We start from the raw sequence: 13,965 nt of genomic DNA, 5'->3' as shown, positions 1-13,965 counted from the left end.
CATACTTTGTTTACCATTGCTCCACACATACTACTTATCCTCTTTCGCATAAACAATTTTTAAAAGATTTTTATTGGATTATAGTTGTTTGTGTAAGAGAATTGTACTGTGTGTTCAAGAGAATATGATAGAGAGTATGATAGTAAATGAATGAAAGTATGACAGGACAAGAAGCTATGGTATTGTGTGTGAAAGAGTTTAGTGGTGTATGTGTGAGATTCTGACATTGTATGTAAGAGCAAGTATGAATTATGGCCTAAACAGCCTTCTATAAAGGGCTAGGTTGGTTATAATCACTTGTTTTGAGGCATAACCAAACTTTAACAATTGTGGGGCTACAATCGCTTTTTGGAAGAGGTCAATTTTATGGGTAATGTTGCCCTCAAATAGTATTTAGTTTTATTTGAACAATTTGCCAAATATAACCCCAATGAATGAAATCAAGACACTTTGAGGCATGACCAACCTTTGTCAAAAAAATAACCCCTCTTGATGACAAAAAATGCAGTCTTCACAATGGAACCATACTTCCATCTAGTAGTGCAACATGTTTCTGGAATATTACACTTGTCAGTGTATAAGAAAATACTTTTTGGTGTAATGAAATCAAATGATTAGCTCACTGTTTTATTATTTTCCATTTTGAATTTTAAATCTAGTTCGGAATATATATAACCAATTCAAGACATTTATAAAATATTACTAGGTAATCTCTGTGTTTTTATGAAGTTTTCTTTAATCTGAATAACACTGTCTGCAATTTATGTTCACAACACAAATAAATAATTGACCATATTCATGTTGAAGTTTGAGTCTTGTGCGTAAAACTCAAAATGTACTTCATTTTAATCAGAAGGCATAAGCCGCCATCCTATAAACGTTTTAAACAAAGGAATTGAATATGAATTATTACTTCAGCAGAAAGCAATGTCTCCAAGCCCAAGTCTCTGCCAACAGTATTTGATTCATAAATCAGCATAACCAAAGTTTTTAACCATGGCTGGTCCTCACAGAGTAACTTTTAAGATGTCTTCTTTAATGACTGTAATTCTCTTTATGTTCATAAAATAAGCATGCACTTTTACCTTTTTCAAACTAAGTGTAGTGTAAATTTACTACCTCTCTTTAGTGAGAAAATGAATTAAAGGGCATGTGGATGTTCCTTTTAGTTTACTTTATTATTATTATACTTTATTATCAGACATCAGAATACACTGCCTAGGTACAGCGGAGGAGAACTTTGTCAATTTTAAGGCTGCTGAAAAAAAGGTTTATTGGATCCCCATTAGTTGTCACCATGGTGACAACTATTCTTCCTGGGGTCCCTAAAAAGCAAGACACATGACAGTAACATTCACATGCATCATGCATACACAGTGCAAGTATATACACAGTACAAGCATCTACCCATACATACTCACACATATACACAGACACATTCAGAGATCAGTTCATTAAGAGCTGTCTCTGTACAAGTTAAACACAAACAAAAAATACAAAATAAGGCATTCTGCAGCTTTACAGATATCAGTCAACTGAATTTAACCTAATTTCTTTACTCAAAACAGCTTTTTTCAATTCCCTTCTAAATCCTGATTTCTTACACTTAAGAATGAAGCAGTACGGAAGTCCATTCAGTTCTACAGTACATTTGTCCTAGGTCTAGGTAGTCTGAAACGACAGCTTAAGGCCTGTCTGGTATCATAATCATGTGTGATCTTGGTAGGTTCAAATAGAGAAAACAGGCTGCTGGGTTTACGCAAAGTACAAATATTGTTCAAATACAAAATAAGACTGCAAGCCAATCTCTCCTCTACTTTCATCCAGGAGAGTTTATCATGCATATCATTTACATTATTCCTAATAGAACAATGAAGTGCCAGTCGTGCAGCTCTATTCTGAGTGAGCTGGAGTTTAGCAAGTTCTTTTTTTGAGGTGCCAGACCATATTGCAGGGCAGTAGTCAAGGTGGGACAAGACTAATGATTGAATAACAAGCTTGATTGTTGTGTCAGTTAAAAAACTGACACAACAATCAAGCTTGTCCAGTAAAAGAAATACTTTTACCCATTTAACTAACTATATTCTTTATATGTATAGACCGAGATAATGTTTCATCTATAGTAATGCTCAGCAATTTGGCTTCTCTAACTTGCTCAATAGCTGCACCATCTAATGAGAGGACCAACTTCTGCTCAGACCGAAGTGAGTAGTTAGACCCGAGTACCATACATTTTGTTTTAGAAATATTCAACTTTAACTTGTTTGCTGTAACCCAATCAGATATCAGTGTTAGCTCATATTGAAGTGTATTATTAACTTTTTCAGTACTGCTAGCAGATGTAAAGATGGTTGTATCACCCATGTACATTACTGTACCTGCATTTCCCAATACATATGGCATATCATTTACAAAAATAGAATAGAGGAGAGGTCCGAGGCAGCTCCCCTGGGGAATACCACACTGAAGCGTCTCTATATCTGAAAAAGCACCATTAAACTTAACACACTGTCTCCTGTCAGTCATATAACTTCTCATAAAATTAATCACAGAGTTTTTAAAACCATAGGCTGAAAGCTTCAAGAGTAACAGTTCATGGTCAATCAGATCAAAGGCTGCACTGAAGTCCAAAAATACAACACCTACAACTGACTTCCTGTCTATCTGTGTAAGCAGGCCATCAGTAAGACATGTAAGAGCAGTACTAGTGGAGTAGCCTTCCTTATATGCATGCTGGAAATCAGAGTTCATATTATTTACTTCAAAGTAGTGCTGAATTTGCTTAAACATGATTCCCTCTAACAGTTTGCTTAGTACGGGTAACACACTTATTGGCCTGCTGTTATGCCCTGTAAGTGGCTCTCTGCAGTTTTTTGGCAGAGGAGTGACTTTTGCAATCTTCCATAGATTTGGATAAATAGATTCTTTAAAACATAAATTGAAAATATGACATAGTGGTTTTGCTATTACTTTTGCTGCAAGCTTTAGAAGTTTGCCATCTAAATTATCCAACCCACAAGGTTTGTCACACTTAATTGTAAGAAGAAGTTTTTCGACATCTATCTCTCTAAGAGTTTTAAATTCAAAGCAATAATCTTTATTAACCATAATGTGATTTCTTATATTAGCTATAGATGGCCTGTAACATCCCGGCAACAGCTGATCCCTAATTGAATTAACTTTTTGTAAGAAATATCTGTTGAAATAGTTAGCTATATCGTAGGGTCTGGTAATTAATATCCCATTATGTTCTATAAAAGAAGGCGTTTTACCATTTTTACTTCTGCCCATAACTTCATTAAGTGTTCTCCATATTTTTTTTACTGTCACCATTGCACTCATCAAATTTGGATTTATAATATTGTTTTTTCTTCTATCTATTTAATTTAGTTACCTTGTTTCTTAGCAAGCGATAAGCTTTCCAGTCTGCTAAACAACCAGAGGTAATCGCATGCTTTTTCAGTTGATCCCTTCTTTTCATGCAATGTCTTAGTTCATCATCCAGCCATGACGCTTTTTTCGATCTTACAGAGAGCCTCTTAATTGGAGCATGTCGGTCACAAAATTCAAGCGCTAAATAACGAAATAAACAGATTTAACAAAACACAATGTTTAATTGGTCATTAATTTCTTAACAGCCAAGGTTCTTGCACAAAGACACTCTCTAATAATCTGAAAAACAACATGACACACTTCAGGACCAAGGGTGTGTGTCACCAGTGAATACCCGTCCATGTTCTTGTTCAGCACCTCTTCAATTAAGTCCAGTGATGTACTGTAAACAAACCAAAGTAAGGTAAGTAAAAGGAGCCAATGAGTAAATAAGACATTAAGATGTTACTAATGTAGCATTGGTTCTATAATGAATAGATTAATAAAAATTGATGTACTGTCAAATAGTTTGGCCCTAACAAGTTGTATATTGTTACCTTTCAAAACCTCTATTCCAGAATAAGGGAATCGTTTGTACACCTTTAAGAAATGCCTATTTCTAACTATAGTGGGGCAGCTAAGCTCAATAATTGATCACTTTGTAATAAAAGTACCACCTTTGGTAGAGAAACTCTCACAAAAAAAAGAAAAATGGAGCTTAGCCACTCCACTAACAGAGATGTGTTACCTTCAACTAGTTTGGTACACATAGTGGACGTAGCATTATAGGGACTCAGCTTCACCTCTGCCTCTCTGTCTATTTCTTTTTCTTCCCCTTTTGCCTTCCTCAAATACATCATCATGATGTTGGCCGAGAACTCTCGCAGCTCTTGTACAGAAACAAAGTGCCTGTGAAATCATAAGACATCATTTTTTGTGAACATCAAAGACCAACATATCTGGACATGACTCACACAGTTATATATTTATATAGTACATACTATCTATTGAATAATGGGGCTTATTTGAGTTTGTCAGTTGTTACTGATGATATGATGTTGATATGATGGGGGAGGAGGCATAGACTGCATAGTTTAGTTTTACCTCTGCTTTTTGCATTAGGCACATAACATAGTATGTTTTACTGACTGTTCTCTGTACACTGCCTCTATCAAGTCAATGTGTCCTATACAAAGGCACACCCACCCAACCCATCTCTAGTCGTCGCATTACCAACCTTTTAGCTGTCTTTGAAGATGCCACCTTCAACAAGCTATCCACATAGAATCCATCTTCGATAAAAAAGACATACACATGTCATTAAAACGTAATGTAATTTCACTTCAGTGTCATTTCAAGAACTGCACATGTAATATACTTTACAATTGTATAGCTAGAATAGGAAGTACAGTATCATTATATAACAATTTTCTCAGATGGCTTCTTATCCTCTTCCTCTGCATCTGATGAAACTGCATCATTTGCACATAACAGACAAAAAGGCAAATTGACACATTTGAATTTGATAAATAAAAATGATGATCCACTACTGTATAAGTCAACAGAACTATGTTTTTGTTACTATTGACACAGGAAATACAACTGTTACTCTGAGGAAACAAATGGTGTGTGTGTAACTCAGAATAAAATATCAGAAATACATGTTTTACCTTCAACTGCCTCTGCAGTTTCTGTCTCAGTCTCTGCCTCTGTTGATACATGAAAATAATCTATCAAACATATGTTACTTCTACATTAGCTTAGCTTTTCAGACATAGTTTAGATATTAAACAGGCATGGTTATCTAACATATAGCTGAACACTGTAGCTAAACAATGCAGCAAAGGTGCCCTAAGAGCAGCCAATGAATGGACAGAAATACTGTAAGGTGCTCTAAGAGCAGCATTATGATATATGCAGCAAAGTTGCCCTAAGAGCAGCCAATGAATGTTGGATGTTGTTAAAATAATTGATTATTTTCTATATTGGTAAATGATTTTATGCTTATCTCTGTCTCTGTTCTCTGTGAGTGACGCAGGTCACTATCAAAGGTCAAACCTTGACTGTAATAAATATCTCTATGCATTTATATTAAGTCAGACAATATGATTTGATACATTGATTGTGTTTGTGTGTTAATATTGATGTAGAAAACTATGATTACTTTAATTACATATATTCCATTTGCTTAAACTGATTAAGATTCTATAAATCACAAAGAATGACATCCAGATATATTGGTGCACAGTTTTTGCTGTGTGTGTATGTGCATTTGTGAGTGTGTGTGTGTGTGTATGTGTGTCTGGAGAGGGGAGACCACAGAAGGCCGAATGAAAATCCCGTGTGAGAATCTCTGTAAGTCATAACAAGGAAAAATGTTTGTGCTAACAAGTTTGTTAGTAGGTCAAGGCAAGGCCTGGTTTCGGCAGCAAGCAACCAGGTGGCATGACGTGCCGTTGTATGCATTAAAACTGGCGAATGAGCGGATCAAGAAGGCGGAACTTCCTGGAAGAAATTGACCAGCATGTTTTGTAAACAAATGTTAGTATTTTAATGGGTTCCAGGGAGGGAGTCGTGGTTCAGACTTCACGAACTGAAACACTTCTGTTTGTATTCAGGGACATGAGTTAATTTTGAACCCGGAGATCTCTGTAAAGTGCACATTTTTTGACGTATTGTAATAAAACTTTTGTTAAACTGAGAAACTTGGACGTTCTCCAGCTCTTCATTTCCCCATCAAAGAATGCGCAGAAAAATGGTGAGGTTTTTTCTGTTGGTGACAGATTTTTTCTGTCGGTGACAGATTATCAATTTTCAAGGTTTCCTCATGCAATTTTTCTAACAATGTAAATACTGTAAGGTGCGCTAAGAGCAGCATTAGAACATATGCAGCAAAATTGCCTTAAGAGCAGCCAATAAATGTTGTATGGAAATACTGCAAGGTGCTCTGAGAGCAGCATTAGAACATATTCAGCAAAGCAGCTAATGAATGTTGGATGTAAACACTGTAAGGTGCTTGAAGAGCAGCATGAGAGCACATGCAGCAAAGTTGCCCTAAGAGCAGCCAATGATTGTTGGATGGAAATACTGTAAGGTGCTCTAAGAGCAGCATTAGAACATATGCAGCAATGTTGCCCTAAGAGCAGCCAATGAATGTTGGATAACAATACTGCAAGGTGCTCTGAGAGCAGCATTAGAACATATGCAGCACAGTTGCCCTAAGAGCAGCCAATGATTGTCAGATGGAAATACTGTAAGGTGCTCTAAGAGCAGCCTTAGAACATATGAAGCAAAGTTGCCCTAAGAGCAGCCAATAAATGTTGGATGGAAATACTGTAAGGTGCTCTGAGAGCAGCATTAGAACATATGCAACATAGTTGCCCTATGAGCAGCCATTGAATGTTGGATGGAAATACTGTAAGGTGCTCTAAGAGCAGTATTAGAATAATTGCAGCAAAGTTGCCCTAAGAGCAGCCCATGAATGTCGTTGCAAGTAGCTATGACAAAATGTCCTGAAAGTAAACTGCTGCAAAAAAAAAACTGCTGCAAAATTGTCCTTAGACCTAACATTATCAGTTGCAATGAGAGGAACAGTTTTCATCAGGCTAAGATAAGATAACATTAGCTATGATTAGTCTAGCTAACATTAGCTATGATCCTGTTATTGCTATGAGCAAGCTAGCTAATGTTGCAAGTTACATCAGTACCTAGTTAAATAAGAGGGACTCAATAGAAACAAGCAGCATTTCTTTCATTCATATCTTGATATCATCTAATATAGTACAATATAAAACATACATCTGCAACAATCTCCTAATGTTTAGAAAGAGTCATTGCCATGAGCTAGTTAGCTAGCATTGCAAGTTAGCTTACTCACATTAGTTAGTCTAGATAGCTACCGGGAAATAACAAGCCTTACTTTAATACAAACACACTACTAATATCTTGATATTTTATAATATATATAACATAAAAAATGTCATTACCTTGATTGCAACGATCTCCTGGGAAGTGATTCAAGTAATCCAATACCTGGCCCAAACAATACCTTGGTCAGGCCATCTAGGCCAGCAGAAAACCTACTTGAGGTTGGGGGCATGATTTTACTGGCCAGCAATGTTTAATGATGTCAAACATTTCTGCAGTACATGCCCAGAGTGTCAGGTCACCACACACACCAAAACCAAGCCAGTTCCATTACATCCATTTCCTGTCATCAGTAGCCCTTTCCGGCGCATAGCCATGGATGTGGTGGGTCCCCTGGAGAAGAGTAGTGCTGGTTACCAGTATATCCTTGTGATCTGTGATTATGCCACACGATTCCCCGAGGACTTTCCCCTCAGAAGCATAAAGACATCAAAGATAATCGGTGCCCTTATCCAGCTTTTTTCTCGTGTAGGAGTGCCCGATGAGATCATCACGGACCAAGCTACCAACTTCACTTCCAGCCTGATGAAACAGCTGCAGAAGGAACTAGACATCAAAGGCATCCGGAAAACCCCATACCATCCCCAGACTGATGGCCTGGTTGAGCGTTTAACCAAACACTGAAGCAGATGTCACGTAGGTTTGTCTCTGATAAGTGGTTACCTTTTGTCCTGTTCACCTACAGGGAGGTGCCTCAAGTGTCCACTGGTTTCTCCCCATTTGAGCTCCTATAAGAATCACCTGAAGGTATCCTGACCTATGTGCTCCGAATGCATGAACGCCTTGAGAGGTACCGTGAGGAGGCCCAGGTCAAACTGGAGAGGGCTCAGCGGAACCAGAAGTGCTGGTATGACAAATGGGCCCAGCAGAGGGAGCCGACACCAGGTCAGAGGGTCCTGATCCTACTGCCAACCAGCAGCAACAAATTGCTAGCCAAATGGCATGGGCTTTATGAGGTATTGAAGAGGATGGGACCAGTGACGTACAAGGTGGCTCACCCAGACAAGGGGAAAGCGTTTCAGGTCTATCACATCAACCTGCTCAAAGAGTGGAAGGAGCGTGAGCCTGCCAAGGTGTTACTGGTGCGTCAGGTTAAGAAGGAACTCTGGTTCTTTTTTTTTTTTTTCAACTCTAACCTGCAACAACTCCTCCACAACTCCTCCACTGAACAAAGTGGAGGCCATCCGTAATGCCCAGCACCCACATACCAAGAAGCAGGTGAGGTCATTTGTAGGCCTTGTCGGGTGGTATTCTAACTTTATTCCACACTACTCCACTCTTGCCGCCCCCCTGACTAATTTGACACAAATAGGTGAACCTAACCCTGTACGATGGTTCCCAGAATGTGAACAGTCCTTTTCTGCTCTCAAGAATGGCATGTGTTCCTCTCCTGTTCTCTGTAGTCCTGATTTCCAGAAGTGCTACCTGATCTGGATGGATGCCTCGGAAATAGGCACTGGAGTAAGTGTAAGTTGGAACCTCGGGAGACCAGGTATTCTACAATCAAAAAGGAGGCCTTGGCCATTAAATGGCCTTTATAGAGTCTGCGTTATTATCTCCTTGGAAGGGAGTTTGACGTGGAAACTGATCACAGGGCTCTGTCCTGGATCAACACAATGAAGGATCGCAATGCTAGGATCATCCGGTGGTATCGTGATTTACAACCCTTTAGTTTCAGGATCCGGCACCGACCCCGCAAGATCAACCAGTTGGCCAACTACCTGTCTCTGCTGATCACCACGGCTGCGCCAGGAGAGGTGGGAGGTAATGTGACAGTTTCCCCTGCCACTGGTGACACACCACACCAGCAACCCACACCACCATCCATTTCACATGCCACATGTTAGCCAGGTAGCATGCTACTGCTAGTTTGGTGGGTGCACACACTAGACTACATTTAACATCTTAGCAGGTTTCCTGTGCTATTTCCTTCCATGAGGTTACAGAAACACAGACAAACACATGTTCTGAGTAACACACACAAACACAGTTTTGGGTTACCTTTTTATTGTTTAAATATTGAAGATAATTGTCTGTTTCTTTTCTCACCACAGCACTTCCTGGTTCTGGTCAGTGGCAAAGGACCTGAGCATGGTGTTTGGCTGGCTTTTGTAGTGCCTGAGTGGAGTGGGAGCCTGCTTGGTCCCTCCCACTGCACCAAACCAACTGATGGGGGTGTTCAAATGTGGTGATAGATTTATTCCTTGTTTTGGATATTATGTGAATGTTTTGATGATTCCTTTGATGTGTGTTTATTAAACCTACGATTACTTTGTATGGGTTCCTGATGAGGATCAAGCCTGTGGGGTTGAATTGAGTATTTAATTGAATCTATTAAAGATGGTGTGGTCCAGTGGGGGGCCTAGTCTTAAAATGGTGGGACAGCTGCAATGCTGGGGCAGTAAGAGAAGGGCTGTGGTGCTGTGGTGCTGTGGTGCTGTGGTGCTGTGCAGACCTACATAGTTTCTGATCAGATAATTGTTAATATCTTTTTCCTGCTACATTTCTGCTAAAATGCTGCTAGAGATAATCAACAGGTAAAGCAAAGTGCAGTCCCCAGAAATACACTGTTACACTGTATACCTAACCTCATTTACAGCTGTAGCCCTCATTTGAAACTTGAATTTGCATGTAAAGATCTCTGGCCTGCACACACTAAACAATATTTAAATACTATGTCATTTGTACATTGAGTAGTCGATTGACAAAGTACTTTATACTATAAAGTAGGTTCTTAAATTTTTTACTTTTACTTGAGTTATTTTAGGAGTAATTGTGATTTTACTTTAGTAAATTAGTTAACTTTTCCAGCCAATATTTATTTATTGTCTATCAAGTAATCAAAAAAAGAAAATAAATCAATAAAATGTCTTCTTTTTTAATTTACAACAGTTTTGGTAAGTTAGCGAATTCAAGCAATCTTGATAATGTTTAGATGACCTTGATGGAAACATAAATAGCAAAGAAATACTAATTTACACATTCATTAAACATCATAAATACAATGAGAAATAGAAAAATCAAATCATTAATTAATTTAAATGTTTGTGTTTCTGGTACTTTATAGTCTTTTTAAATTCTATACAAGCAAATTGGTGAGAAATAAACAATTTTTTTTATTAGAAAATTAGAAATAAACGATTTTTCCATCCTAAAATGCAAAACTGGATGCTTCTGAAAAAAAAAAAAACCTAATTACATTAAGAACAATCTATATATTTAGCATCAGTTGCCTGACAAAACACTCTTAATTTCACACCAGGAAAGCTTGTTGGATATAGATGAAATACATTTCAAACAAATTTTCTCTGACTTGAACTTTCAATACCATATACAAACCGTTCCATTATGATATCTTTACAAATATTGAAACATTTCTTTTCCAACAAAAGGAACAAAAGTGTTGCTTCAAACCCCTGTGCAGACAGCTGGAAGCACGTGAATTTTCAGCTTCTAGTTTTCCCTTTCCTTGGCTGCGGAGGCTGCCAAGTATATTTGGTGGTTTCTGTCCTGCAGTCACATTTCCTGCTTACTCATTCATGCAGGACAATTCTGTAGCTTGTGTGCCTTGTGTCTACATGGTTGCATGCACACTGTTCATGACTTGGGATGTGGTGTAGTGGTTTGGGTGTTACCAACATTGATGATGATGATTCAAGAGGCAAGATAGGAGCTCTGCATGGAGAACAGGCGATCAATGAGATTCCCCGTCTGAGCTTGCATGGAGCCTAGATCTGAAGTGGCCATGAAGCAGTCACTTAGACTTGTCAGAGAGGTCTCACTGTCGATCTCATGTAAGATGGAGCCAGTGCCTGGGAAGAGCAGAGAAAACATAGGGAAGTCAAACACAACTGCTGTGGTGTTGGTTTTGAAAATATTTAACCTATTTTAACCCACCTGGCAGGAGGCTTCGGGGTAAGGTTAGACCGAAATTAAAAATATTGTCTCGTGGATATATAAGTCTGCAGTTGCAATTTACATCCTACATCCCTTCATGTCTGTCCTACTGATAGTCGGCTGTTAATTTAATTCTGATGTATCCACTGATACTATACACTATTACTATAATAATTAGTGTTATGCCAATATTATAAAGTCTACTGTTGCTGATACTAATGCTGTTATTTTGATTGTATCAATCCAACCAAATCAAAATTACTTTATTTGTCCCCGAGGGGAAATTCAGTTGGTAGCTCTTGAAGAATGAGACAGCCTGATGGCTGTAGGAGCGAAGGATCTTTTAAATCTCTCCGTTGCAGGACGGAGAGATTTAAAAGATCCTTCGCTCGAAGTGAGGAGCCGTCCACTGCTGTTTTTTTGGTCCATAAAGGTTTTGTGTAGCGGATGATCTTGGTATTTCAAGATGGCCTCGAAACATGTTGACAGATCATCTCTCCACCACCTCCTCCAGTGTGTCCAACCTGGTTCCAACCACAGAACCAGCTCTTTAGACCAGTCCGTTCAACCGCCTTCATCTCTGTGTCTGATGCTGCCTCCCCAGCAGACTGCAGCATAAAACACCACACTACCACCACAGACTGATAAAACATCTGCAGCATCTTACTACAGATGTCAAGAGATCTGAGCTTCAAGAAGAAAAAGAGGCGGCTCTGCCCCTTTTTGTAGAGAGAGTCTGTGTTTAGGGACCAGTCCATCTTATTATCCAGGTATACACCTAGATAAAGAGACGTTTCACCTTTTCTTGTGTCCTAACATATCTTGTTTTTTTTTGGATGCAGAACTAATTATATTTGGATGACAAGGTAGATCTTTGAAAGACCGAGGAATGAATCTGACGTGAGGACACCACCATGGTAGTTATTTGTCAATCACAAAGTAGCCATGCCACAAACAACAAATCTATTCAGTATTAAAAAAGATTTAAACTAGCAATTGAGACGTTGAGCTCATTAGGAAAATGTTTACTGAGGCCATACATCAAGTAAGTATTAGGTAGTTTTTTTAATATACACTACGTGTCTATCACTATACACTCAGACCTGCCTGTCTGTCTTGACTTTTTCAATTAATAACTACATTGTTTCCATCTGCCTGGTTTGTCAGCATTTAAGTCCATTCCCTACTTTATCATTGGATCATCATTATTTTTTTAAAAGTCAAAAACATTCAAATTCACTGACCTTGTGGAATTTCAAACAGCACAAGTATTGTACAGGGCAAAAAAAACCCAATCTACTGCTAGGAAAAACTCGAAAACTATTCTTCGATATAAGATAAATGGTTGACAAATAAAATTATATTTTGCAGGAAATATTTGATAATAAATAATGTATATTTGTATGTCATATGTATGTAAATACACACACACACACACACACACACACACATGTGTGTAGGCAGGACAGTCCTCTGGCTTTGCAGTCGTATTAGAAGACAAAGAGGTTTTGATGGGCGCCTTATTCCTGTAACCTATGTCACTTTCTTCTGTCATTGACAATTGTATTCCGTTGTACTGCGGACTATAGACTTCATATACATTGCTGAGGACTAAAGGACACACTAACTATATGTGCAAATATGTTTTAGAACACATTTGGACTTTTATCCGATATGAGACAATCAAAAATATTTTAATATTGTTCAGTCATTCATGAATATATAGTATTTTCCTATAGATGTAGAATGAGTGAGTGAGAGTGTGAATGGTCAGAGCCCAATATCAGCTGGCAGTTAAGAATAATATGTATACATGTGTATCACATTTTATATATATATGTATACCCACATGTTTTTTCTGCAGCCTGATTGTTGTAAAACTTATAGTCTTCTTATAAAAGCATATACTATAAATGCATTGTCTGAACTGACAGGCTGTTTGATCTTGAATCTATATCACAAGTCATCCAGGAGGTTTTATCTCATCCTAACATCACTTTCAAACAACCGCCATTTGCTGGTTTGCTTAGCTCATTTGGTTAACAGCAGCAGCTTCATCTATAATAAACTTGGCTGCTCTGCCAATATTTACATGCTGGAAGTCCCTGAACAGATAGAGGCAGTGCTTGCCAAAGCACAGAGACACATATCTACATTGTGCTGCAACGAGAATCATGGCCGTGGCCCACACTTCACAGCTCAGAAAAGCTTATACTACCAGCAGATGTCACTCTGACTTAAGACTGCAGGACTCATTCTAAACCCATAAACAATGGAAATGCTCTACTAAATATTTCATCTGTATCTCCAAATAATTCCTAAATAACCTAATCCTTAGCAATCGCCATCATTAAAATTATAATAGACAGATTACATCTTGCTGATGGACATCTATTGCAGCTTTCAGAATGCCTCCTACAGAACAATCTTCTTGATCCAAATCAATCTGGTTTCAAAAGCGGTCACTCAACTGAAACTGCTCTGTTGTCTGTGACAGAAGCCTTAAAAGAAGCAAGAACAGCAGCAAAGTCCTCAGTTCTCATTCTGCTTGACTTGTCAGCTGCGTTTGACACATTTAACCATCGCATCCTCCTCTCTACTCTCTCTAAAACTGGCATCTCTGGCTTGGCTCTGTCCTGGTTTGATTCCTACCTGAAAGGACGCTCATTCAGTGTATCCTGGCATGGACAGTTGTCTACTTTGCATTGCCTCACCACAGGGGTTCTCCAGGGCTCAGTGCTGGGACCCCTGCTATTTGCTATCTACACC

The 13,965-nt window shown here is 38.5% G+C and overlaps 1 protein-coding gene and 1 long non-coding RNA gene across 3 annotated transcripts in view; both read right to left on the bottom strand.

Annotated features, from left to right (window-relative positions):
- Positions 1 to 3,594: 3,594 nt before the first annotated feature.
- LOC131992725 (uncharacterized) lies at positions 3,595 to 9,638 on the bottom strand. Of its 2 annotated transcripts, none has more exons than XR_009396242.1 (5): positions 9,301 to 9,638; positions 5,043 to 5,081; positions 4,610 to 4,664; positions 4,176 to 4,281; positions 3,595 to 3,775 (listed from the first exon to the last, which is right to left on the bottom strand). It is a non-coding gene; the product is annotated as an uncharacterized LOC131992725 (long non-coding RNA). The 2 variants fall into 2 exon arrangements; XR_009396243.1 differs by lacking the exon at positions 9,301 to 9,638 and adding an exon at positions 7,359 to 7,716.
- Positions 9,639 to 10,823: 1,185 nt separating this feature from the next.
- Positions 10,824 to 13,965, bottom strand: part of LOC131993006 (LIM homeobox transcription factor 1-beta-like) — a 58,871-nt gene continuing 55,729 nt past the window's right edge. Inside the window, exon 7 of the mRNA XM_059358733.1 lies at positions 10,824 to 11,111. Within this exon, the coding sequence (XP_059214716.1) occupies positions 10,954 to 11,111 (158 nt within the window). The 3' untranslated portion in view covers positions 10,824 to 10,953. The remainder of the gene's footprint in view (positions 11,112 to 13,965) is intronic.

Source organism: Centropristis striata, chromosome 19, assembly GCF_030273125.1.
Source record: "Centropristis striata isolate RG_2023a ecotype Rhode Island chromosome 19, C.striata_1.0, whole genome shotgun sequence".
Taxonomy (NCBI): domain Eukaryota; kingdom Metazoa; phylum Chordata; class Actinopteri; order Perciformes; family Serranidae; genus Centropristis; species Centropristis striata.
Note: the sequence above shows the minus strand (reverse complement) of the source record. Positions and strands in the feature narration are given on the sequence as shown.